This window comes from Canis lupus, chromosome 11, assembly GCF_003254725.2.
Source record: "Canis lupus dingo isolate Sandy chromosome 11, ASM325472v2, whole genome shotgun sequence".
NCBI lineage: Eukaryota > Metazoa > Chordata > Mammalia > Carnivora > Canidae > Canis > Canis lupus.
The window spans coordinates 12,674,393-12,698,391 of record NC_064253.1 but is presented as its reverse complement, the minus strand read 5'-3'; the positions used below and the strand labels follow the sequence as shown (position 1 = coordinate 12,698,391).

Genomic DNA, 23,999 nt, shown 5'->3' with positions numbered 1-23,999 from the left:
ACTCTAGCAAATAAATTGAACTTAAAGGAAGGCGGTACTGGAGCCTCTTATCTGCAGATAATCAGTCAGAAGCACAGGTAACAGCCTAGAGCTTCAAAGTGGTATCTGAAGTAGGATGTGGAGAGCAATCCTGTAGGAAGGAATTCTTAACACCTTGGGATCAGATGCTATCTCCAGGTAGACAATGTCAGAATTTAAGCTGAATTCTACTACAAGTGTCTGAGAATTGCTTGGTGTTGTGGAGGGAAAAAGCTCTTTTCCACACAGGAGTTTGTCCCAGGAACCCTAGAAGAACTACATAGCCATTAATAAAGGTGGAAATCTAAAACACTAACAATACCAAGGGCTGGCAAGAATGTGGAGCAACAGGAGCTCTCATTTCTTGGCGGTGGGAATGCAAAATGTGCAGCCACTCTGGAAGATAGTTTAGGGGCTTCTTACAACATACTTCTAACATATGATCCAGCATTGTCCTTGGTATTTACCCAAAGGAGTTGAAAACGTAGGTCCCATAAAAACCTGTACATAGGGGGATCCCTGGGTGGCTCAGCGGTTTGAAGCCTGCCTTCGTTTGGCCCAGGGCGTGATCCTGGAGTCCTGGGATCAAGTCCCACATCAGGCACCCTGCATGGAACCTGCTTCTCCCTATCCTGCCTATCTCTGCCTCTGTGTGTGTGTGTGTGTGTGTGTGTGTCTCATGAATAAATAAATAAAATCTTAAAAAAAACTGTACATGGATGTTTATAGCAGCTTTATTCATAATTGCCAAAATTTGGAGGCAATCAAGATGCCCTTCAGTAGAAGAATGAGTAAAAAAACTATGGTACCTCCAGACAATGCAATATTATTCAGCACTAAAAAGAAATGAGCTATCAAGAAACCTTGGAAAACCTTGGAAACCTATGGAAAACATGGAGAAATCTTAAATGCATATTACCAAGTAAAAGAAGCCAGTTTGAAAAGGCTACATACTGTTTATTTCAAACTACATGGTATTTGGAAAAGGCAAAACTATGGAGACAATAAAAAGACCAGTGGTTGCCAGGGGTTTGGAGAGAGGGAGGTGAGGGAGAAGGGATGATTAGGTGGAGCATAGAGGATGCCTAGGGAAGTAAAACTCTCCTGTATGATACTATAATGGTGGATACATGTAATTATAAATGTATCCAAAACCCACAGAATGTGCAATACCAAGAGTAAACTATGGACTCTAGATGGATAATGATGTGTCAGTGTAGGTTCATCAAATGTACCAGTCTGGTGGGGAATGTGGATATTGGGGTGGTGCTGCAGGGAGTATAAGGGAAATCTCTGTACCTTCTGCCTAACTTTCTGTAAATCAAAAACTTCTTTAAAAAAACTGTTCTAAAAAATAACATCTATTAAAAAAAAGCACTGGTATTTAAATGCATTTTCTCTAAACTTAGATAACCTTCTCCAACTAAACTTGATTACTATATAATAGTAATCATACAAAACTTACAAAGCTGAATCATCCAGAAAATGTAAATCATGCTCATCATATTTTGTCTAAGAAAATGAGGAATTGTCCAATTCATTTTTAAACTGTTAAAATGTAATTATAAAATGTAAATACATGTTTTTAAACTGCTAAAAAGCTGTTTGGGAGCCTCAGAGCTGTCCTCAGGAATTTGGGCAATTAACTGAGAAATTATATGAATCACATCATCAGATGACAGCACAGAAAGAAGGCATTTTTGTAAAACCATTCTGTGATCCCTTTGCTCCTATACAGAAAGCTTACCACTTAGAGGCTTGAAATGTTATTCTTCTAAGCAACACAGATTTTTATTAACACAAAGCAAATGGCAGTTTATTCCTCAAATCCTAGTCCCTTTCTTTATGAATACTCAATAATAATTTTTTTAAAAATTAGACAATTCTAATGTTACTTACTAGAGAGAAATGCATAGTATTTATGCTATCTCAAATGACTTAAACAAGAGTTTTTTCATGAAAGGAAAAAGTGATCCAAAAGGAAGATTATGAGGTTCAAAGCAGTTGACAAAACAAAACAAAACAAAACAAAACTCTTTAAAAAGATTAAAAATAAGACACTCAAGCAGACACAATTTAAAAAAACAATTCAACATGATAACAGTAAAGAAGGCTTCCACTAAGGCAGACTACAGAAATCCACATGTCACACAAAGCTTTAGTAAGATTTAATCTTGGACAGTGACTTAAGAAGGTTTTAGAAGGTACATAAGTGAAGCACGACATCTGCATTTTGAACATTAATCATCCAGTGAAGATCAACAGATACGTAACACAGGAATAAAGAGGCTAAAATCCACAATGTGATTTTACACTATTCTTCCATCTTTTTCCTTTTCAAATCTGATACAATGCAGTGATCTTCACAAAGAAAAATAAATCTGCACAAATGTCTATATGGTCAAATTCTCTTTTGAAGTATGTATGTACAAAGTTCTTGAATGCACAAGAATAAATAAATGAATAAGAAGGCTTTAATTCCTCTTAAAAAGGTAATCACCAAAGCCCAGGCAAAGCAGGAAAGAAATCATAGAAAAGAAATAATATATACACAAATTAAAATCACCACTAAAAGATCATATTTTCACTACTTTTTCTTTTTTATTTGCTCCTGACTCCTCACAAAGCCAAGTGCTCTAGAAACTCAAAACATCACTAATAAGCCCACGTTCGCAGCCATCTCACTTAAAAATGCTTTAACTCTTCAGCACTTAAACTCACATGACTTTAGCTTACTCTTAACTTCTTAAAAAACAGGAAATCATGTAATCTGGGAAACAAATTTTCTGTCTGTTAATATTGCCCACTACTTCCCAAGTACTATGTCAAAACTGAGAAGCAGGGTTTTGATAAATAGGAGAAAGTAAGGATTAAAGCTTTAGTTCTTTGTAATACTGGCCAAAGAAATATTTTATTTGTTTTCTTTCTGAAAAAGGAGTAAAAAGAGACTATTCTAATAGTTAAATGCCATTTCCCAAGCTCTGAAGGCTTTTCCTAACAAGGACAAACATATCAGATTCGCTTTGCCATTTCTACAAATAGAATGCTGTTAAATTTACCATTGTTCAGATAAAAAAAAACACTGGGCCATAAGGAAGTTGTGACTTCATGTCTCACAATAAAATGGTGGTGAACCTTTGTTAGTTGTTATGAAATAGTCTGTTAACAACTACCATGACATGAAAATCTCTCACAGACACTGTTCATATAAGTACAGGTGTGTCTGATTTTAATAGAAGACACAATTCCGAAAGTTGTGTATCTACTCAACCTTATTTTAAATCTATCACAAAAGTGTGCTATTGAAAGGCACTCCTCCCGCAAACACTACCTGAAGGCAACTAATTTTAGATATTTGAAACTTTTCTTAAAGTAAGGCAAATTTGCATTTTTCAGGCATTTCAGACAGCTGAAAAGAAAAAAAATACCATGGCTCTACTATCAGGAGGCTGTCAGGGAAAATCCTATTAGCAAGTGCTATTAGTTCTGATCGAGAGAAGAAACAGGGACATGGCATATATAGCAGGTAAGTCTGGAAAGAAGCCTGGGTCAGATGACTGCTAAGGTCTTTAACAAGTGACTATATACTGTAAGGTACACTTGAGCAGTGATGATGGGTAAGTACTGACTGGTTTACATTTCTGTCTATTCTTCCTTTTGAGTGAGATGTCAGGGATGAAATCTAAAAGCAGAAAATTAAGTTTGACTTTCTCTGATATGAAAACTTATCATGGTTTAAAACTTAAAAATAAACTACTATAAATATAACCTAGAACTGATTTTTTTTAGAAAGGCAAAGAAGTAACTCCATGGGAAAGAATATGGCATCATAAAAAGAACCTGAAAGTATAATAATTCACACCACATAAAAATTAATTCTAGATGGTAAAAGAAAACATAGAATGTCTTCATCTAATGGGGACAAAGACTTCTTAGGATTCAAATAGTAATAATCATAAAACAAAAAATTAATAATTGATTTCACAAATATTTACAACTTCTGCACATCCACTGGCACCATTAAGATAATGAGTAGATAAGCCACAGACTAGGAGAATCTACTCACAGTACATATATATATTTGGGAAAGAATTCATATACAGGACATATAAAGAATTCCTACAAATCAATAATCAAATGACACACATGTCACAAAAGAATATATACAAATGGTCAATAAGCACAGGAAACTGCTCAGAATCATGAGTTATGGAGAAACAAAATATTATTACATACCCACTACAACAGCTAAAATGAAAAAGAATGACAACTCCAACTGTTGTCAAGACTGTGAAACAAACATAACTCTCATTCACTGCTGGTGGAAACAAAATGGTGTGAATACTTTGGGGTACTGATGGGCAGATTCCTATAAAGTTAAACAATACCTACTATATGACCCAACAATAATTCTAATCTTAGATATTTACCCAAAAGAACTGAAAACATATGCCCACTAAAAGGTTTAAAAATCTCTATTAGTAAAAACCTTTTAATAATCAAAATGTTCATCAACATTAAAATATAAAATCTGTGTAGGATATTTGTGCAATGGAATACTGGTTAGCCTTAAAAAGAAACAAATTATCAGGGTGCCTCCATGGCTCAGTCTGTTGAGTGCCCAATTCTTGATCTTGGCCCACATCATAATCTCACAGTCAAGAGATCAAGCCCCGAGTCCGGCTCAGTGCTGGGTGTGGAGCCTGCTTAAGAATCTCTTTCCCTCCCTCTTCTCTAAAAAAAAAAAGAAATGCCCCTCCCTCTTCTCTAAAAAAAAAAAGAAAAGAAAAGAATACTGAAAAATAAACATTAGCCTCATACTAAGCAAAAGAAGCCAGATGATTCCATTTATACGAAGTAACAGAATTAGCAAAACTAATCTATGGTAAAAGAAATCCTATCAATGGTCACTTTTGGACAAAGTATGGAGAGAACAAGAATAAAGTCTAGAGGATGATGATAATGTAAATTTTGACAGGGCTGTGGACTATCCATACTCAAATGCTGTAAATTTTACTCAATGTAAATTTTATTTCAATTTAAAAATGAACTTTTCAATAAAACAAGAATTATAAATACTGTCAATTCTAGTAAGCTTGCTTTACATACTGCTATTAGCCATCAATTCTGAAACGATATTCTGAGGATCTTAGCCTTCTAACAATGAGTAAACAGAGTAGTGGTAGCCAGATTTCTCACTGTCCACAAAGAAAGACATATACAGAGGAAAGAGAAGGGAATTACACACATGGAAAACAAGGATGCTACTTTGTGGTATTAGACTAAAATTAAATGTATCAGCATCAACTCGTGATTCTTAATAGATAAGCATTAACACATGTGTAGGCATATTTGCATATGTATATATGTGTGGACATGTGATTCACATATACATATGCATTTCTAAGTTCTGCTACAGAAAGAGTCTAGAAATAATAACATACCAATAGCAATGAATATATCCAGTGCCCAAATCTTGCTATCATTATCCAATAAAAGGGAGAAACTACAAGAAAAATCTAGAACAATTTGTAGCTCCAGAAAGTAAAGGTCTCAATCATGAGAACAAAAGGATAGACCAGCCAGCTTGATGGAGCAACCAATGACCAAATCTGGGACAATGTGAGTAGTATCAAAAGAAAGAATGACAGTAATAAACTATACTGCTTTCAATAAAATTCAAATTCATGAGTCCATACTGACAAAAGTCCTTAAATGGGAAAGGAAGAAAAACCTTTGCTTACATTAGATCAATAAATACACAAAGAATAATCAATTAGGAAATCATCACTGGATGCTAAATCTAGTAAGTAAAATTTGAGGAGGAACAACATATTTGTATTTACATAAACTCAAAAATCTACTTACAAAATACTTTTGAATTGCAAAGAGAAAACTTATAGATGGAGGATCTTAGAAGACACTACACTAAAGCAATGGGCCAAAACTTGAAACCAAATGCCATCATATGCCTCCTGACTTGATGCACTGACAACATGTCACTTGTGATTTTGTGCTACAAATGCATACTCAAATAGAATCATGAAGAAATTATGAGACAGACTCAAATTGAAGACATTCCACAAAATAGCCAAAGGTACTTCACAAAAATATCCAGGTCATGAACCATAAAGAAAGGTAAAGGAGTGTTCCAAATAAAAAGAGACTAAAGAGATGTGACAAACAAATTACATGTTCCTGGACAGGGAAAAAAAAAAAAAAAAACTGTAAGAAACTCTGTAAGGTTGATATTATCGTATAAGGAACCCTCTTTAAAAAGTTACATAATTTGCCCCAAGTCATATAGTTACTACCTAGTAAACAAAACCACTAAGGTAGGGCAGCCCGGGTGACCCAGCGGTTTAGCGCCGCCTTCAGCCCAAGACTGATCCTGGATTGGGTCCCGCGTCGGGCTCCCTGCATGGAGCCTGCTTCTCCCTCTGCCTGTGTCTCCGCCTCTCTCTCTCTCTGTATCCCTCGTGAATAAATAAATAAAATCTTTAAAAAAAAAAAAAAACACTAAGATATATACTCTTAGCATTAAATGTATTGGGTAGGATGCCCTCTCCATGGCTTGCTGTATCAAAGAGCCAGTCTCAATCAAAAATCTTCACACACTAAATGCAGCTAAAATTAAGTATTTGCTCATATTCTTTAATATAAGAATAATCATATGCATCAGCCTCACTGTGTATCAAAGCTGAACATTTCAAGTTGTCACATAAAAAAAAGACATGGTGAATGATATGCCATTCATTTACCCTAAAACAACTTAAAGAGTTGTAATAAATATAAATTAAAGTTAACTCTAGCTAGCTGTGATAAATATTACAACAGAAGCAACTGTAATCCCCCCAAAACTGAACCATAATAACAAAAACTTGCACTGTTAGCATAGTTACTAAATTCAAATTTCTGTACTTATGAAAGGTATACATACCTTTTCCTAAATGTGTGTTTATGCTCATATATCTAGCTGTTCCTGTAAGGCTCTTGTGTTCTCTGTATGGTATGTGTTTCTTCGTCTCTGGATCAATATATTCCTTTGCCAAACCAAAATCTATAATATGAATAACTTGCTGGGTTTTGTTTCCTGGACGTCCTATTAAGAAGTTCTCAGGCTTTACATCTCTGTATATCAAGTTCTTTGAGTGGACATATTCCATGCGAGAGATCTTGATTCACCAAAAAAAAAAAAAAAAAAAAAAAAAAGGAAAGAAAGAAAAAAGAAAGTTTTATTTTAGGCTATGACTAGCATAAAAAAAGCATGATAGAGACGAGAAAATTCTCACAATGAAAACAACATAAAGAAGAAAAAAGAAACTGTTTCAACCCTTTAAAAGTAATATAATATCAGTCTATAGTTTCTCAAAAATATATTCAATTATGACTAGAAGTCTTTGGTTTCACTATTACAGTCACTTATAAATGAAAGTATTTGAACTTCATAAATTGCTTTCATGCTGGTAAGCCAGATCTGTCAGCACTTATAGATGAAGCCACCTCAGACAACCAAACAAGTCTACTAATACAAAGTCTTGAACTGAGACATACAGAGACATCTTCATAAAGCTGGAATCTGTTCTTCCTTATCAATTCAATCATGGAGTAACTGTTATATTAAAGAAACTTAGAGTCTAAATTGTTAAATAAAAACAACACAGTATCCTTCAGGAGACCTCTTTTTTCTTTTTATAACTTACTTATGTCTTTCTTTAGGTATTAAACATTTTAAAAGATCTTGAAACCAGAAAATTCTGGAAGACCACTCTAATGATAATATGATAATTCCACTAATTCTTTTACACATTCTCAAACAATGTTCATTGTATAAACTGTCACAGTGTAGGACATGACAAACAAGAAAACAAAATTGCTTCATTTAGTGATAATAATAGTTGACAACACAATATAAACACACAGCCACTTAGGTAGGACATTTTAGTTTGTTAACAAATTCTGGATCATAATATACAATATTCTATGACCAACACTCTTCATTAATGATATATTTTGAGCATTTTCCAGGTTACAGGACATTTTTTAATACACAGTTTTTAAAGGCTACATATTATTTTATGGCTATTAATAATTTATTCAACTAATCCTATTATCTCTACATTTGGGTTTTTTCTCACTTTATGATAAACATCCTTGCACAATATGCTTTTAAGTATATGTGAACATAGGCTGGATATATTTGTAGAGGCAAAATTAATGAGTCAATGGAGAAAAACAATTTTAAGATTTTGCAACAGTCTACTGGCAGTGATTTCAAAACTGCCTTAAATCATTCTCTAAGTTGTTTCCTCATAGGTTCCTTGAAAATTTAAATATTTTATAAGACTCTCCCATTGTTTCTTCTTTTTCTAGGCCATTAGAATTTATCCCTAACATTATAAATCCACATTTCTCTTTTCTAAGCATTCCTCTTCTAATATGAAAACAAGGCCAGACACAATTCTCAAGCTGAGCATTCTGATCTTAAGGCACTAAGGTATTAATTCTTTTACCCAAATAAAATGTACTTGGCTGGGTTATTTTGAGTTCTACACATCCTAAAAAGACGAAATGAAAAAAAAAAAAAAAAAAAAAAAAGACGAAATGCAGAAACGTCATTAGGTCAAATGTTCTGTGAAGATAACAACACAGACCTTGAAATTTTCTATCTAAATGTGTGACAGGAAAGGAACCATACAACCACTGAAATGGCTTCAGAACCTCCTGCTTGACTTACCAGCTGGATAGCGATCATGAGAACTGTCTTAAGAGAAAACGTCCTGTCACATAAATCAAACAAATCTTCCAAACTAGGTCCCAGAAGTTCGAGCACCATGGCATTGTATTTACCACAAGGGCCAAAATAGTAAACTTGAGGTATACCATCTGGGGGAAAAGAAAAAGGATTTTAATCATTTCCTTATCTTAAATATCGTATTTTTCTTCCTTAGAAAATCAATAGGTGGCATTAATCTTTTTTTTTTCCAAGAACTGCAGCAGTATCTGCACTTTTTCCAAACATACAATGAATTTTTCCAGAATCAATCTCCTCCCTGTACCTTTTCCTTCATGTTCACAGGGCAGCCTGGTTCCATCTCTCCTGCAGCTGCATTACTGAACTACATCATAAACAGTGCTTCAGTGTTGGTCTCCAACACCTTACCAGAGAGAGGAAGTGAGAGAACATGTTTCCTTGCCACACAGGAAAGATACGATTTTTTTTTGTTGTTTTAAACAAACAAGTCACTGTTCTCTTTAGTAAGTCTGAAGTAGGCATAATGCTAGGATCACCCTCCAAGATTTCCATTCTCTGCACACACATCATACAATTCTCTTCCCACGAGTGCAGGTAAGACCCCAGATTTCATTCTTGTGATTAGGTTATGCTATGTAACAAGGTGATGTACTTAAGGCCTCATCAGTGGGCCTGAAGAAGTCAGGTAAGCCCTTTAAAAAGGAGGGTCCAAAAGTCAAAGATATTCAAAGCAGCAGAGAAACTCTCTTGTTGATTTTTAAAAAGCAAACTGTCATGTTGTAGAAGAGGCCATGTGCCCCGGAATGTTGGGCAGGCTCTAGCAACTGAGGGCCTCATTCCTATAGCCATGAGGTGTTGAACTCTGAAAATAATCAGTGAGCTTGGAAAAAGACTCTGAGCCTCAGGTCAGACTCTAGTCCAGGCTTACACCTAGATTTCAGCCTGGCAATACTCTCCACAGAGGACCCAGTTAAGCCATGCCTGGAGTCCTGGCCCACAGAAACTGAGAGATAAAGAAGTTTCTTCCACTATGCTACTAAATACTACGTAAGTTATTATATAATACAAAATAATACAAACCCCAAATATGAAGCCTAAATGCACATAAATCATTTATTTTTTAGAACTAAGAGATTTGCAATAAACATATCATCAGTGATCAATTTATCTTAACAATGCATTTATTTGTGTAAAGTAAACTCCTTCCATCTTCAACGTCTCACTTTTACTTTCAAGTGATTTTTTTTTTTTTTTTGCTTGTTAGTTTGTTTTTAGTAATTTTAGAAGGGAAAAGAGTCTCTAGATAAAACTTTCCTATTCTTTTTTAAACTTTCCTATTCTTTTTTTAAACTGTCCCATTCTTTTTCAAATTCATTGTAGTTGCTTATCTGTAACATTAGCAATTTGAATAAGACCAGTTTTTCTCAAATGTGAATAGTGAGGCAGCAGAACATCTGGGGAAAAGAAGGCAAGACAGGTAATAAATTGGTGAGGGGAGTGGACACATTCAAACTGCATACATGACCCACCCCCAAAACAGATTCATATACACCCTCTCCATATGTGTATGTCAGCACACCCTGCCACACACGCACACACACAAACACTTCCCTTCACCATGGGGTATCACTGTTTTAGCATAAGCCACTCTTACCATAGCCAGTCTTGCAAGCATGCGTCAGATCTACCCCTCATATGTGTAAAAACAGGGGAAAAGTTCAGAAATAGTGAAATGAAAGCTCACTAAAGTTTATTCCAACTCTGAAATACTACTTTTATTGTGCTATACACTTGCTTTTATTATGCTATTAAGAGCCTGGAGCTGCAATTAAGACATTAATACTTCTGAGCTACTGAGTTTTTAAAATTATTTCCACAAGGCCATTTTTTTCCCCTCTCTGCCACTGGAAGTTAATTTTCATGCTCTTTATTTAGCAATCTCTAATAACTCACTTCTACTCTAGTTTGTTGCTTCTGATCTGTAAGATGCAAGCAAAGCAGATCATCAAGTTTGTTAGAACGATATATGGAATGGAAAACTAAACAGGTTCTGAGGTTCTTCCATGAAAGGACTGTCAAAGAGCTTTTCAACTTCTTTCAGAGGCACTATCTGTATTCTTAATATTCATTTAAATTGTTGTGAGATGACCTCTCAATAAGGTAGCAATATATCTTTGTTTATTAAATGACTGATTTATTCAAATGTTTTCAAAGCTTTCCAGAAACAGAAAATCATTTAAGTAATCTCAGGGTCTTAATTCAATCAATGCTTACAGAACAGGCACTACATCTTTATGCATAGGGTGAGACATGATGGGTTAAAAGGGTGGACAAGACACCTTGATCAAAAATAATTTAACCAGGGAATGCAAATTTAGGTTAACATTCAAATATCCACCAATGCAGCTCACCAGAGTAACAGAATAAATATGAAAAAACATGACATCATCTTAAGAGATACTGAAAAAGCATGTGACATCAACTCTCAGCAAATCTGGGAAAGAGGGTAACTTCCTCAGTCTGGTAAAGGGCCTCTATGAGAAACTCACAACTAACATCATACTTAATGGTAAAAGAATTAATGCTTTCCACTTATGACTGGAAACAAGACAAGGATGTCCACTTTCACCTCTTCTATTCAACAGTATAGAATTCTACATTGTTGAATTCTATTCAACAATGTAGAAAAAAAAAGCCATTTTCAAAAATGAACAGAGTCCGTTACTTTAAGAAAAAGTGAAATAATTTACTTGTTCCTATTTGTTACCAATAATAAAATTCAAGCTTTCACATAAAAATTAGATTTTTGCCAGGATGACTTTTGAAAGCTTCCCAATACTAAAGACAGAAAAACACAATACCTTTTCCGATAAAACTGTGGTAACATTTACTACAACTTAATTTTAGGTAATAAATATGGCGATAATTGAAAATCTCATTCAGTAAATCAGTTTTTTCCAAGTGACCAATGCATGTTTTTATAAAACCATGAACAGGTAAATGATCTAAAATATAATGGATTTTAATGTAAGAGAGACTAGGAAAACGTTTTTCCATGTGGCTTCTAGCTCTACACTACAACTTTAAGAAACTACCACTGGTCAAGTTTTAGTGTAGTACCAAAAAGATATTTATAATCTAAAAGCTACTTAATTAGCCCAGACTAACAAAGCTGTGAGTTAAAATCTTGTTGGTGAAATACGAATTGGAACATTTTTAGAAGAAAACTGTCCTAACCTTTTCAAAAAAACCAAAAACATGCATAAGACCATACTGAAGTTGTGGTGCTGGTAACAGTTAAAAAAAGGAAGGAAGGAAGGAAGGAAGGAAGGAAGGAAGGAAGGAAGGAAGGAAGGAAGGGAGGGAGGGAGGGAGGGAGGGAGGGAGGGAGGGAGGGAGGGAGGGAGGGAGGGAGGGAGAAAAAGAAACTAAATGGGAACTACCTAAACATCCATCAACTACAGACTAATTTAACAAATTATGTTCATCAATTATGTCATACCCATATTGTAGAACACAATACAGCCTTTAACTACCTGTGGGGATACACTGTGAAGGACAACTTCTGTTATTTACTTCCTATAATTCTGAAGTGATCAATTAATTATGTTGTTTACAACAATCATACATTACTTTTAAAATAAAATGTTTTAAATGAGTTCTTACACATACGAGAAGACACTAGAAGGAAAAAACAGAAAGCTAACAACAGAGATTAGTGGAAGCACAAGTGACTTCCACTTCCATTTTTATACTTTTTAAACTTTCCCAAATTGTTATGAAAAAATGCTATTTTTACAATCAGGAATAAAATGTCTTTGTGTGTCTCTCATGAATAAATAAAAAATCTTTTTAAAAAAGGAATAAAATGCTCATCTTTTATATTCTTCTGGAACCACAAAGAAAATCTTGATTGGAAAATGATTTAGACTACATTATTTAACCCATGTATTAACTTACTGAGCAAGTGTTTCTTAAACATCCTCCCAAATGTTGAAAATTATACAGGTGTACTTCTACTCATATTAACTATCAGCTTCATTCTGGAGCTCCTAGAAACAAAGCAAAGTATACCTTTCGGACTCTGTCACCTTATAATGTGTGTAGCCTCCCTTGCCTTCCCACCACACCTCACTAACACAAGGAACAGACCTATTCGAAGGCTCAGATTTATTTACTCTGTCTCATTTGAGCTCTTCTAAAGCTGCATTCCAGAAATTTCTACTCAAGCTCCGCCGTCCAAGCAGCCAACTTCTCATTTTACTCAACCTTCAAATCTCTTATCAAACTATCTCTATTAAACGTGACACAAAACTATAATTATTCACACACAATTTCTCACAGATGAGGAAAAGCATACATAAGGAAATCTGCTCTGCTCTACTTCATATAAGCCAACTTGTTGCTAGAGGAAAATTACTGCATCTCTAACATGTACATTCAATCAAGCTATTTACATAACATACCTTTGAGTTCTAAGTTTCTCAAAAACTTCCTTTTTTTAATGGTTTCAAAGTATCTCAAAATTACATATCTCTACCTTATTCATGATGGCTAAATTTCATAAAAAGCATTACATTTCATCGGGTAAATTTAACAGACACTTAGTCTAGGATTTGAATGAGAATACTTCAGTTTCATTATGCAATATAATTTTACCTTAATATATGACTCAGCATTAAATCTTTGGGGAATGAAAAAGGATAAGCAATTCTAAATGACTATGAATCATTGTGTTTACAAACTTCTTAGGTAAGTATTAATAATGTATTTCAACACCAATTTCTTTTTTTTTTTTTAAGATTTTATTTATTTATTTGAGAGAGCCAGAGGGGGAGAGAGGGAGAGAGAGAGGGAGAGAGAGAGGGGGAGAGAGAGAGAGGGAGAGGGAGAGGGAGAGGGACTATGCACATCAGCAGTGAGGAGGGGCAAAGGGACAGGGAGAAGCAGACTCCCCACTGAGCAGGGATTTGATCCCAAGACTCTGAGATCATGACCTCAGCCAAAGGCAGCCGCCCAACCAATTGAGCCACCCAGGTGCCCTCAACACCAATTTCATCTCACTGATGTACAAAATCAAGAATTACAATTTTTCTTTAAAACCCTAGGATGTAAAGCAAACTCTGCAAAGGTCAAACTAGAATTTCATTTCCCAGGACAAGTCTGGACAGTTTTCTAACACTGAGCAAATTAAATTGTTAGGAGTTAGGAAACATTGCAAGTAACAAAGGAGTGCTGGGGAGTACCCCAAGCAAAAACAAAATAAAACCACAGCTAATATGAACAGGGGAGGCAAAACCACCAGGAAGAGGATTTATGGAAGGAGGAGAGATGAAGGAAAAGAGGGTGAGAGAGAAGAGGAAGGCAGAAAGAAGCCTTAAAAAGAAGAGTAATGAGGTGTTAAATTACTACCCATACCTCTTGACCAAAGTACTTGGCTACTGAATTGTATGAATGCAATAACTCAGAGGCTGGATCAAGCTTTATGTTTGGTCTTATATCTAGTGAATTTTCAACTATAAACTTATACTACACCCAATTCCAATTGTTCTAAAAATCTTTGTAAGACTACTATAAAGAGCCATCCATTGTGAATTTATGAAAATTAGTTCTGATAATTTCCAGTATCCCTAACTTTCAAGGCAAGTATATTTTTTCTCCCAAGAATGGGCAAAAATACAAAATTCATATATTATTTGAAAATACAATCTCACCCTTTGTCTCCTAAAATTAATTTTATCAAACGCTTCTTCTTATATTTCAGCATTCCATTTAAGTGACAAAACATTAATTAATTAAAGTCACAGAACAACATTAGGAGGTGTAACAAATACTCTTAAGACTGCTTACTATATTTTGTGCCAGGTATTGAAGTACTTCAGCTCCTTATAGTTGGGCAATAGTTAAATGCATCATTAAAAGAAATAATACCATGACGTTTCTTTTCATTTTCATAACTGGTAGTATTCATATGGGAAGGATTAGAACAAAAGCCTTAAAATTCTGACTAGGAAATTTGAAATCTACAGATGTGCTTAAGAAATCCTAAAATCTGATTAGAAATACTATACAGAATTATCACATATGCTATAGTCTTTTTCAAGGAAGTTTCACTTTGAGGTGTTCTTAACCTTTAACATAAAAGCTTATACTCTTAACTCAGCAGTTCTCCACATGTGGTCTGGAGACACATCAAGGGAAGGGAATGGGTGGTCCATGAGACCCTTTCAGGAGGTCAATGACATCAAAATTGTTTTTACAACAACACTAAGATGTCATTTACCCTTTCCACTCTCCTTCTCTCACAAGCGAACGGTCATATTTTCCAGGGGCTACGTAACATGTGATATGTCAGTGGACTGAAAGAAGATGATAAGGAAAATCTAGCTGTTTTCTGGTAAGCCAGACATTAAAGAAATGTGCAAATTCGTAAAATAAAAGCACTCTTTTCAGATTTTTTTGATTTGGAAAATGTGGTTAGTTGTGATTTTAAAATGTTAGTGTTAATTCAAAATGAATTAATGTAGGAACAGTTTTATATTTGTTTTAATTTCTCATATGGTAAATATATATAACTCACAACAACAAAAGTTCTCTGGGATCTTCAAAAAGTTTGAAGGGTAAAAAAAGATCTTGAGACCCAGAAGTATGAAAATTGCTGACCTAGCTGAACAGCAAGCTCTGATGTGAACAAGCAGATGCAATGGGTTCCAGACGTGGCCAACAGTGGTTCCATTAAATATCATAACACCCACATTTAGAAATAAAATTCTACCAATGAACCCCAAATGAAATAAGGTCACCCCACGGTAAAAAGAAAATAAAAGTCCTTTCTGTGATAATACTCTTTACACATTTTGAGATCATTCTAAATTTCAAAGAACGTTAAAAAGAATAACACCTACAAACAAGTATTGTCCATTATATTGAATATTACATGAATAAAGAATATTGCATGAATATTGAATAAAATTATATTCATTATATTATGCTACATTATTCATTATTCAGTTATTATTCTCTGGGCCTAATTAATGAAGGAAAAAATAAATTCTCTGTATCATTTTACCCAAGCTTCTAGTTTACATATCTTTCTCTCACAATGTTACTTAATATTTAAATCAAAAATAAAAATGAAATATGAAACCATCAACAGTATTTAATGGTTTTATACTTTCAATCTTTTTAATATTACATAGAGAAATTTAAAAATTATGCTGCATTTTAGAAAATTAAATCCGTCACCATTTAGTCCTACCCTATTCAAAGGTATGTTTTTTTTTAATTTAAGATTCTTATGTGATTAATTTCTCACTAAAAATACTATAATTACCACACCACATAGAACTACTCTATACCTGCACCATATAAACCAAACTAAAAGCACTATTAGTTAACCTTTCCTTATTATGTTGATAATGCATAGCTTTCTTTAAGTGTATACATTCTCCATCAACTATGACTAACACAAAACCTTTGAACTGCTTCTATCAAAAGTAGCAACATACACAGGTAGTCACATATAAATTACTAAAAGTTCAGCAATGCATAACTGAAAGAAATTCCCATAAAGAGAGGTCTCTGTAAGGAATGAGAAATATTACGTATATTTACAATGTCTTCTCAAAGCAATTAAGCTATGACAGAAAAGGGAACTCTCAGAAGCTGCTACATCAACTGCTCTTGATCTGAGCTTACATTAAGTCTACACTAGTCACTGGCTCACTCATTACAGGATCCTTTATTATGTTTGTTAATACCAAACTGCAATGGGAGATATCCTAATTAGTTTATTCACTTCACTTCCATGGTTTTTACAGCATTTTCTTTCAGTTCTCTCAGACATTTATACACAGAAAGAACAGAATTTCTCATTTCTCAATATAGGAAACTTTTAATCAGGCTTCTCAATTAAAGGAACTTTAGATATTAATAAATGTAGATATCCAGCTTTAAAAGTTTTGTATTATTACAACCTTTCTTAAAAGTAAATGGTATGATCAGATTTCCATACATTATGGAATCACCAACACACATTTAACTAGCAAACAGCCCTAAATTGTCTTGAAAAGGAAGTGAAAATGGAGGTGTCTGTAAACCAGAGCAAAACACAGAGGAAATACCTAAATCGTGACTTTTTAACAAGGCACAAGCCAAGAAGGCAGAGAGGTCAGTACAAGGCAGGAAGAAGAGCTCTTTTAACAATTCTCAGAAGGCGGGATCCCTGGGTGGCGCAGCGGTTTAGCGCCTGCCTTTGGCCCAGGGCGCGATCCTGGAGACCCGGGATCGAATCCCACGTCGGGCTCCCTGCATGGAGCCTATTCTCCCTCTGCCTGTGTCTCTGCCTCTCTCTCTCTCTGTGTGTGTGACTATCATAAATAAATAAAAATTTAAAAAAAAAAAAAAAAAAACAATTCTCAGAAGGCAATACTATGGAGAAGTATAATTTTAGAAAGAGCCACTGCTGCTATTATCAAATTATTGTTTAGAACTACATAGTTCAAGGCACATCAAAAAGCCAAGGCACTCACTTAGAAACAATGATTTACATATGCGTGGTCTCAAACAGTGTGTTTAATACTACTTCTATAGTTACAGATCGCTGACAACAGTAATTTATAACAGAAAAAGATTATTCTACTTCCTCTCGTAAGTAATAATTTATGACAAAGAAAAGTTATTTTGCTTTCTGTCAGAAAGATTATCAGCTAATAAAGAAATTCTGGGGCAGCCCCAGTGGCTGCCCAATGGTTTAGCACCACGCCTTCAGCCCGGGATGTGATCCTAGAGACCCAGGATGGAGTCCCACATTGGGCTCCCTACGTGGAGCCGGCTTGTCCCTCTGCCTATGTCTCTGCCTCTCTCTCTTTCTGTCTCTCTCTCTCTCTGCCTCTCATGAATAAATAAATAAAATCTAAAAAAAATAAATATATATTTCAGGAGAGAAACAAAACAATGTCAGGAAATGTACTGCAAAAGAGGTGACATTTAGCTAGGGCCCAAAGAAAGAAGGAATTCATTGAGAAAGAAGGACATTTCACATAGGAGAATACAGAGGAAAATAATATGATCTATTCAAGGAAAAGTAAATTGAGTGTTACCAAAAAGTGGATTAGTAGAAAGAGAAAGAAATTTGGATTTTATGCTAAATGATATGACAGAACTTTGTGATCATCCCAATTGGCCGAAATCCGAGGCAATTACCCTTTTCATCTTGAATGGGTGTGCCACTAATAGCACAAGATAATCCAGAAGAGCAAACAGGTCTTTGGGAAGAGAGCAAAATCACTGGAAAAGTAAAGAGAAAAGAAGAGAGGGAGTGCAATTCTAGGTACACAGAATTTCTGATCCCACTAAGATCATACATGTATAACTAGATTTTAAGAATGGAGGCAAGGGAAAGAGAACTGGAAGTATTTGGACAGCAATTTCATCTGTTTTCTTCCTTCCGTTTCAAGAAATTCAGGACCATATGATGAAAGCCACATACTAAAAACAGGAGCACAATTCCTTACTTGTGAGCAGCTATATCAACCCTACAATTGTCTACCTGAGAACTGCTTGTTCATTTTTTCTCACAAAACATCCCTTCCCTTGTGTAAACTACTGCTATTGTGATTTTTATGACTGAAAAAGTCTTTTGTGCCCAGTGCAGTGGTCAGTGTGGTTTTGTCTCTGTTCCTCTTCTTACGTCATGCTCTATACTCTCCCCCTGTGGGATCTCAGTCATTCCCTTAGTTTTAGAAACCACCTATATGCTGATGATTCCCAAATCTAGATCTTCGTTTGACTCAATAAATGCTGACTGTATGTGACAAAACAAGACTATTCAATACATTACATTTTTTGCAATCTATTACAGAAAGCAGTAATGGTATGAAACAATACTCTAATCCTGGGGAAAGCTAAGTAGTGAGAGAGAGGCAGCCCCTCATGTACACACTGCAGTAATGTTATATAGGATAGTTTCAGTGTCTGTATAGAATGGATTCAGGAAACAAATACAAAAGAAAACAGAGATATTCTCAGGAAATATTCTATTTCAGAGAAACAGAGACATACGGACTTAGAGGAGGTTAAAAATACAGAAATTATATTTTTTTTTCACAGATAGCCCAATAAATAATCCTAAATAAATCCATCTTTTAATTTTTGCTTTGACTGTGGTCAGGCACACATGACATAAAATCTGTTATTTTAGCCATTTGTAAGTGTTTAGCTCAGTGGCATGAGGGAAATACTCACACCGTTGTATAACCATCACCACTATCCATGTCCAGAACTCTTCCTTCCATCACTTCATACTGAAACTCCATACCTATGAAATAATATTTTCCTATTTCCCTATCCCCTTACAGCCCCCTGGCAACCACCATTCTGCTGTCTCTATGAATCTGACTACTCTAGGGGCCTCAAATAAGAGATCACAGAGTATTTGTCTTTCTGTGACAGGCTTATTTTAGTTAGCATAATGTCCTCAAGGCTCATCTATATTGTAGCATATGTCCAAATTTCCCTTCTTTTTAAAGACTGAATAACATTTCATCGTATGTATAGATCACACTTTGTTTATCCATTCATCTGTTGATGGACACTTAGGTTGTTTCCATCTTCTGGCTACTGCAAATCATGCTGCTATGAACGCAGGGGTATGATATCCATTAGCGTGCAATCTTTTGTACAGATAAATAAGAAGTAGAATTGCTGGATCAAATGGTAATTCTATGTTTAATTTTCTTTGAGGAACAGTCATACTGTTTTCCATAACATCTGCAGCTGTACCATTTTACATTCCCACCAGCAATGCACGAAGACTTTGATTTTTCCACATTCATACTAACATTTGTTTACTGGTTATTGGTTTGATAACAGCCATTCTATGGATATGAAGTGGTATATCTTTACAGTTTTCATTTATATTTCTCTAATGATTGCTGATATTGAGCACTTTTTCAGGTGCTTATTGGCCATCTCTACATAGTTGGAGAAATGTCTTTTGAAACACCCTGTCTGTATTCTTGGGGTCAAGTTTTAGGAGATCACTGAGTCTCAGTATTAATTAATTATACTTATTCTTAAAGAGAATACTAACAATCAAACTGCTACTTAAATAAAACTTAAAATATTTTAAGAGAGTTATAAGTAAAATTACCTTGGATGACTCATTTATGATTAAGACCAGTCTGAAAATATAACCCCTTCAAGTATCAATTCCAAAATCAAACTTTTTGTTTATTAGGCTCCATGCCCACTGTGGGGTTTGAAGTCAGGACTGTGAGATCAAGAGTCACATCCTCTACTGAGACAGCCAGCACCCCCCAAATCCAACTATTTTAAAAAATCATCATTCCTTCCCCAACAACTAAACTCTTGTTTTTTCTACAAAGCTCACATGGGCATTCAAAAATGTTTTTAAAATTCATGATTGATATAAAAATTCTGTTGTAACCTAAATTCACGATTCACATAAAATACTCAAAAATATTCACACTTTCATCAGCTTCATGCAATACCATTCATATTTCAATCTATGTAAATGCTATGCCATGGAGCACAGGGAAGCGTCCAAATATATAGTGATTGTCCTCTATATGGTGGACCCTGTCACTGTGGAACACTGTAGCCCTATGGCATTCAAGTGGTCAAGCGTAGGCCTCATTTTTACTACCCTGACATAATTTTTAAAGTTAAAGAAGGCAAAGATATAATAATAAAAGTGTACATTTGGTACTCAATTCAATGACTCCCTAAACTCTAAATTGACCTATTCTTTCTTCTCTAATTAAAGTGTTCAATCGTATTTTTCCAAATGATAGCCTTACTGTATAAGTAATGATCGATCTGCTGTCTTTATTTCCCCAGCATCCAATCTTCCTCTGATTAACACCTCAGTTTCCCAATAGGCAACCATGTAGCCCCATTCTTAGTCCCAGAGTCATCAGTAGCTCCTGAGATGAGCAAAAGATCTAAACCTGGGCAATGAAATTCAGCAATTAAAACAAGGAAAGGCATGAGATCCAAAGTAAGACAGTAAGATTCGGTCCTAGAACTTTCGCTAGAATTTTTAGGGAAAAAAATGACATGGTAATTGCTAAGCTAGGCTACTGGTAACCACCTCCGCCATCTCATAAAAAGAGCCAACCAGAAAATGAAAGTTACATACATACACAAAGACAGAGCACAGAAACAAATTCAAGAATGTTCCTGATGGCAGTATTTGAAGTCCTGGATACAATAATGTCTTAATAATAGGTCCTTTCCCTGAATTTCCAGTAGATGAGCCAATAAACTCTTTTTTTTTTTTTTTTTTCACTTAGCTTCTTAGGGCTATCACTTGCTAGTACTAACTAATATGTATGGTTTCATACATAATTAGTTTTATCCCCCTATCCCTTAAATCTCAGTTGTCAATGATAATTTTGATAACTCCTAGAGGGCTGTTATCAGACTTAAAAATGCATTATGAGAAGACTTCAGTGATAAAAATATTAATACAAAATGTCAACTTATTGTCCCTATAGTGACTACTCATTTGGAAAGTATGCTGTTAGAAAAAAAAAAAGAATGGAAAAAAAAAAAGAAAGAAAAGAATGTGCAAAATTAATAACGTATTAAGAAGTGCTCAGCTCTATCAACTAGAATAAAAACATGTGCTTACAAAAAGACACAAGAAAATAAATCCACTTTATTAAATCCGGGGAAACAAAATATCCCTACCTGATAAGGAACTACACATACAGAGCCATTACAGTCAGAACAGAAGTGAACAGAAAACGTACAGCTGTGAGAGGCATTTACATAAAGGCAACGCAACATACTATAGGAAATCTTATTAGCTTTTTTCCAATGGCAAAAAATATCCCTGCTCATTAATTTTAGAGTTCATATAAAAATACACCTGTACTAAAAAAAAAAAAAAATCACCTTTATTAACTTCATACAGACAATGTAATTACTGCATACTTGTGGCTAAAACAGCAATTTATTTTGTCACAGATCTGGAAGCCAGAAACCTGGAATCATTCTCATTAGGTTGAATCAAGGTATTGGTAGGAGCATGTTCTATCTGGAGATTCTAAGGGAGAATCCTGAAAGCCTCTTCCAGGTTCCTGTGACTGCCGGCATTCACTGTTATGGCTATATAAGCAATCTGCATTTTAAAACCACTTTGCCTTCTCCTTGGTGTATATAAAATATCTGTCTTTCTTTTACAAGGACATCTGTGACTGTATTGAGGTGCTATCCAATAATTCAGAATAATCTACCCATCACAAAATCCTTAATTTCATCATTCCTGCAAAGGTAAATTTACAAGTTCCAAGGATTATGATATGGGTATCTTTTATGGGCCACTTTTCAGCCTACCACTGTCCTAAGTCATTTCAGTAACTATAATATCACCAAAAAGGCTAAGACTTTAGAAGTCATATGCATCTTGTATTTTCAAGTTAAATTTTTTTCACAATGTTCCCTATTCATATTAGCACCAACCAAGTAAGCTCCAAAAAAAGTCATAATTAAAACAAAAAGAGAACATTAAGACTCTAGTAAGGAAATGTCTTGTAAGCATAGCCTTAAAGAAGTGATTCATTTTAACCAAATTTAAAATACTATTCTTTTAAACCGAAGAGTTATTATAACAATTTGTTACAAATTTAAAAATTAATACAAGACTTTACCTCCAGATCCTAACTGCTTGTAGAATCTGTATTCCAAATGTAGCTGTGGTGCTCTGGATTTCATGGGCTCCTAATTAAAAAAATAAACAAAAATAACAAAAAATATTTAAATTATTAAAACATCACTAAGCCCCAATTCCAAATGTTCTAAATCTTAATGTCAACTCTTATATAATTTAATATTCTACTAGGCATCTTTCTCTAAGGTTTCTCTTTCTCTAAGGTTGTCAGATCCACATAAAAATCAACTTTACAAAAAAAAAAAAATCAACTTTACATTCAGTTAAAATCAATTGATGCCATAAATGTACATAAGGTTAAGTGGCTATTAGATGAAGCAGTAAAGAAATCTATATGTCTGACTTTTTGACCCTGAAGAAAATTATACTCTGAACATTCATGGCTAGGGAAATGATAGCCCTTACTCTTTCTCCTCTTTCCAAGAATTCATCTCTGAACTGTGTATTTCTCATGTAAAGGTTCTAGATTAAAAGAAGGCATAGACAAGTGAGAAAGAACAAAGATGAAAGTATGAAAATTTTGACAGGAGCAACAAGAGATTTTTTAATTTAACTAGGGTATAGCTTACAATAAAACACACAGTTTGTAAGCATTAGGTCCATGAGTTTAGTTAACTACATATATTCCCACAACCACCACCTCAAAAAACCTTTAGAACATTTCCATCATCCTTCCCTCAGAGCAGTCTGAGGGAAGCTCAAAGCTATCACCTTTGGATGAGTTTCATCTGTTGTTGGATTTCATATAACTGACATTATACAGCATGTTTTATATGTGTGTGTGTCTAGCTTTTTTTCATTCAACATGTTTGTGAGATTTATACACTCAGAGAAACAACATAAAAGCAAGACTCTAGATAGAAGAAATAAATAATAAATGTGTGAAAATATCTGCAGAAAACAGGAAACTATATCATAAAGTAACAGGAAATCTGTACAAGATCCAGTAGGAAAGTAAAACAAAATAACAATATTTAAACAAAACCAACAGAACTTCAAAAAATTTTCTATGACTTCAATAACTGAATTTGCAAACTCAGTCTGCCAGCAAAGTAACACAATAGAAGAAAGACTTTGGAAGATACATGGGAAAATGTCTACAGAACTAGAAAATGTACAATGCCTCTACAGAAATTATATGGAATGCATTATGAAGAAAGAAAAACAGAAAATACAGGGGAAAAAATGAGAGACCTAGACAACACAAGGAGAAAGTCTAACAGACATTTCATAAGAGTCTCAGGAGGACAACAGGGAGAGAAGTGACCAAGAGCAACAAGTGAAGAAGTACCTCCTATGAATCTTCAAGAACTGATGAAAGACAGCAAACCACAAACTCAGGAGGAATACAGATCCCAAACAAAAAGAACTAAAAACAAATCTATGGCCAAGGCATATCCTAATGAAAACTATAACCCATGAAAAAGACTTCAGAAAAAGAATGTGTAAAATCCCAGGGGAACAATTATAGTCATAAGTATTATTTTAAGAGAAAACAATGAGCTCAGCTCTTGAGAGGCAGGAGAG

General features: G+C 34.6%; 1 protein-coding gene across 14 annotated transcripts in view; it reads right to left on the bottom strand.

The window, feature by feature from the left end:
- The window catches only part of CSNK1G3 (casein kinase 1 gamma 3), a 107,802-nt gene that overhangs the window by 38,162 nt on the left and 45,641 nt on the right, over positions 1–23,999 (bottom strand). For 13 of the 14 annotated variants that reach the window (XM_025433383.3, XM_049116009.1, XM_025433382.3 and 10 more), the window contains 3 exons: positions 22,453–22,522; positions 8,756–8,904; positions 6,959–7,193 (listed from right to left, as the gene is read on the bottom strand). In XM_025433383.3, the coding sequence (XP_025289168.1) occupies positions 6,959–7,193; positions 8,756–8,904; positions 22,453–22,522 (454 nt within the window). Of the gene's footprint in view, positions 1–6,958; positions 7,194–8,755; positions 8,905–12,733; positions 12,826–22,452; positions 22,523–23,999 lie in introns of all 14 variants that reach the window. The other variant, XM_025433397.3, reaches the window with a different exon arrangement.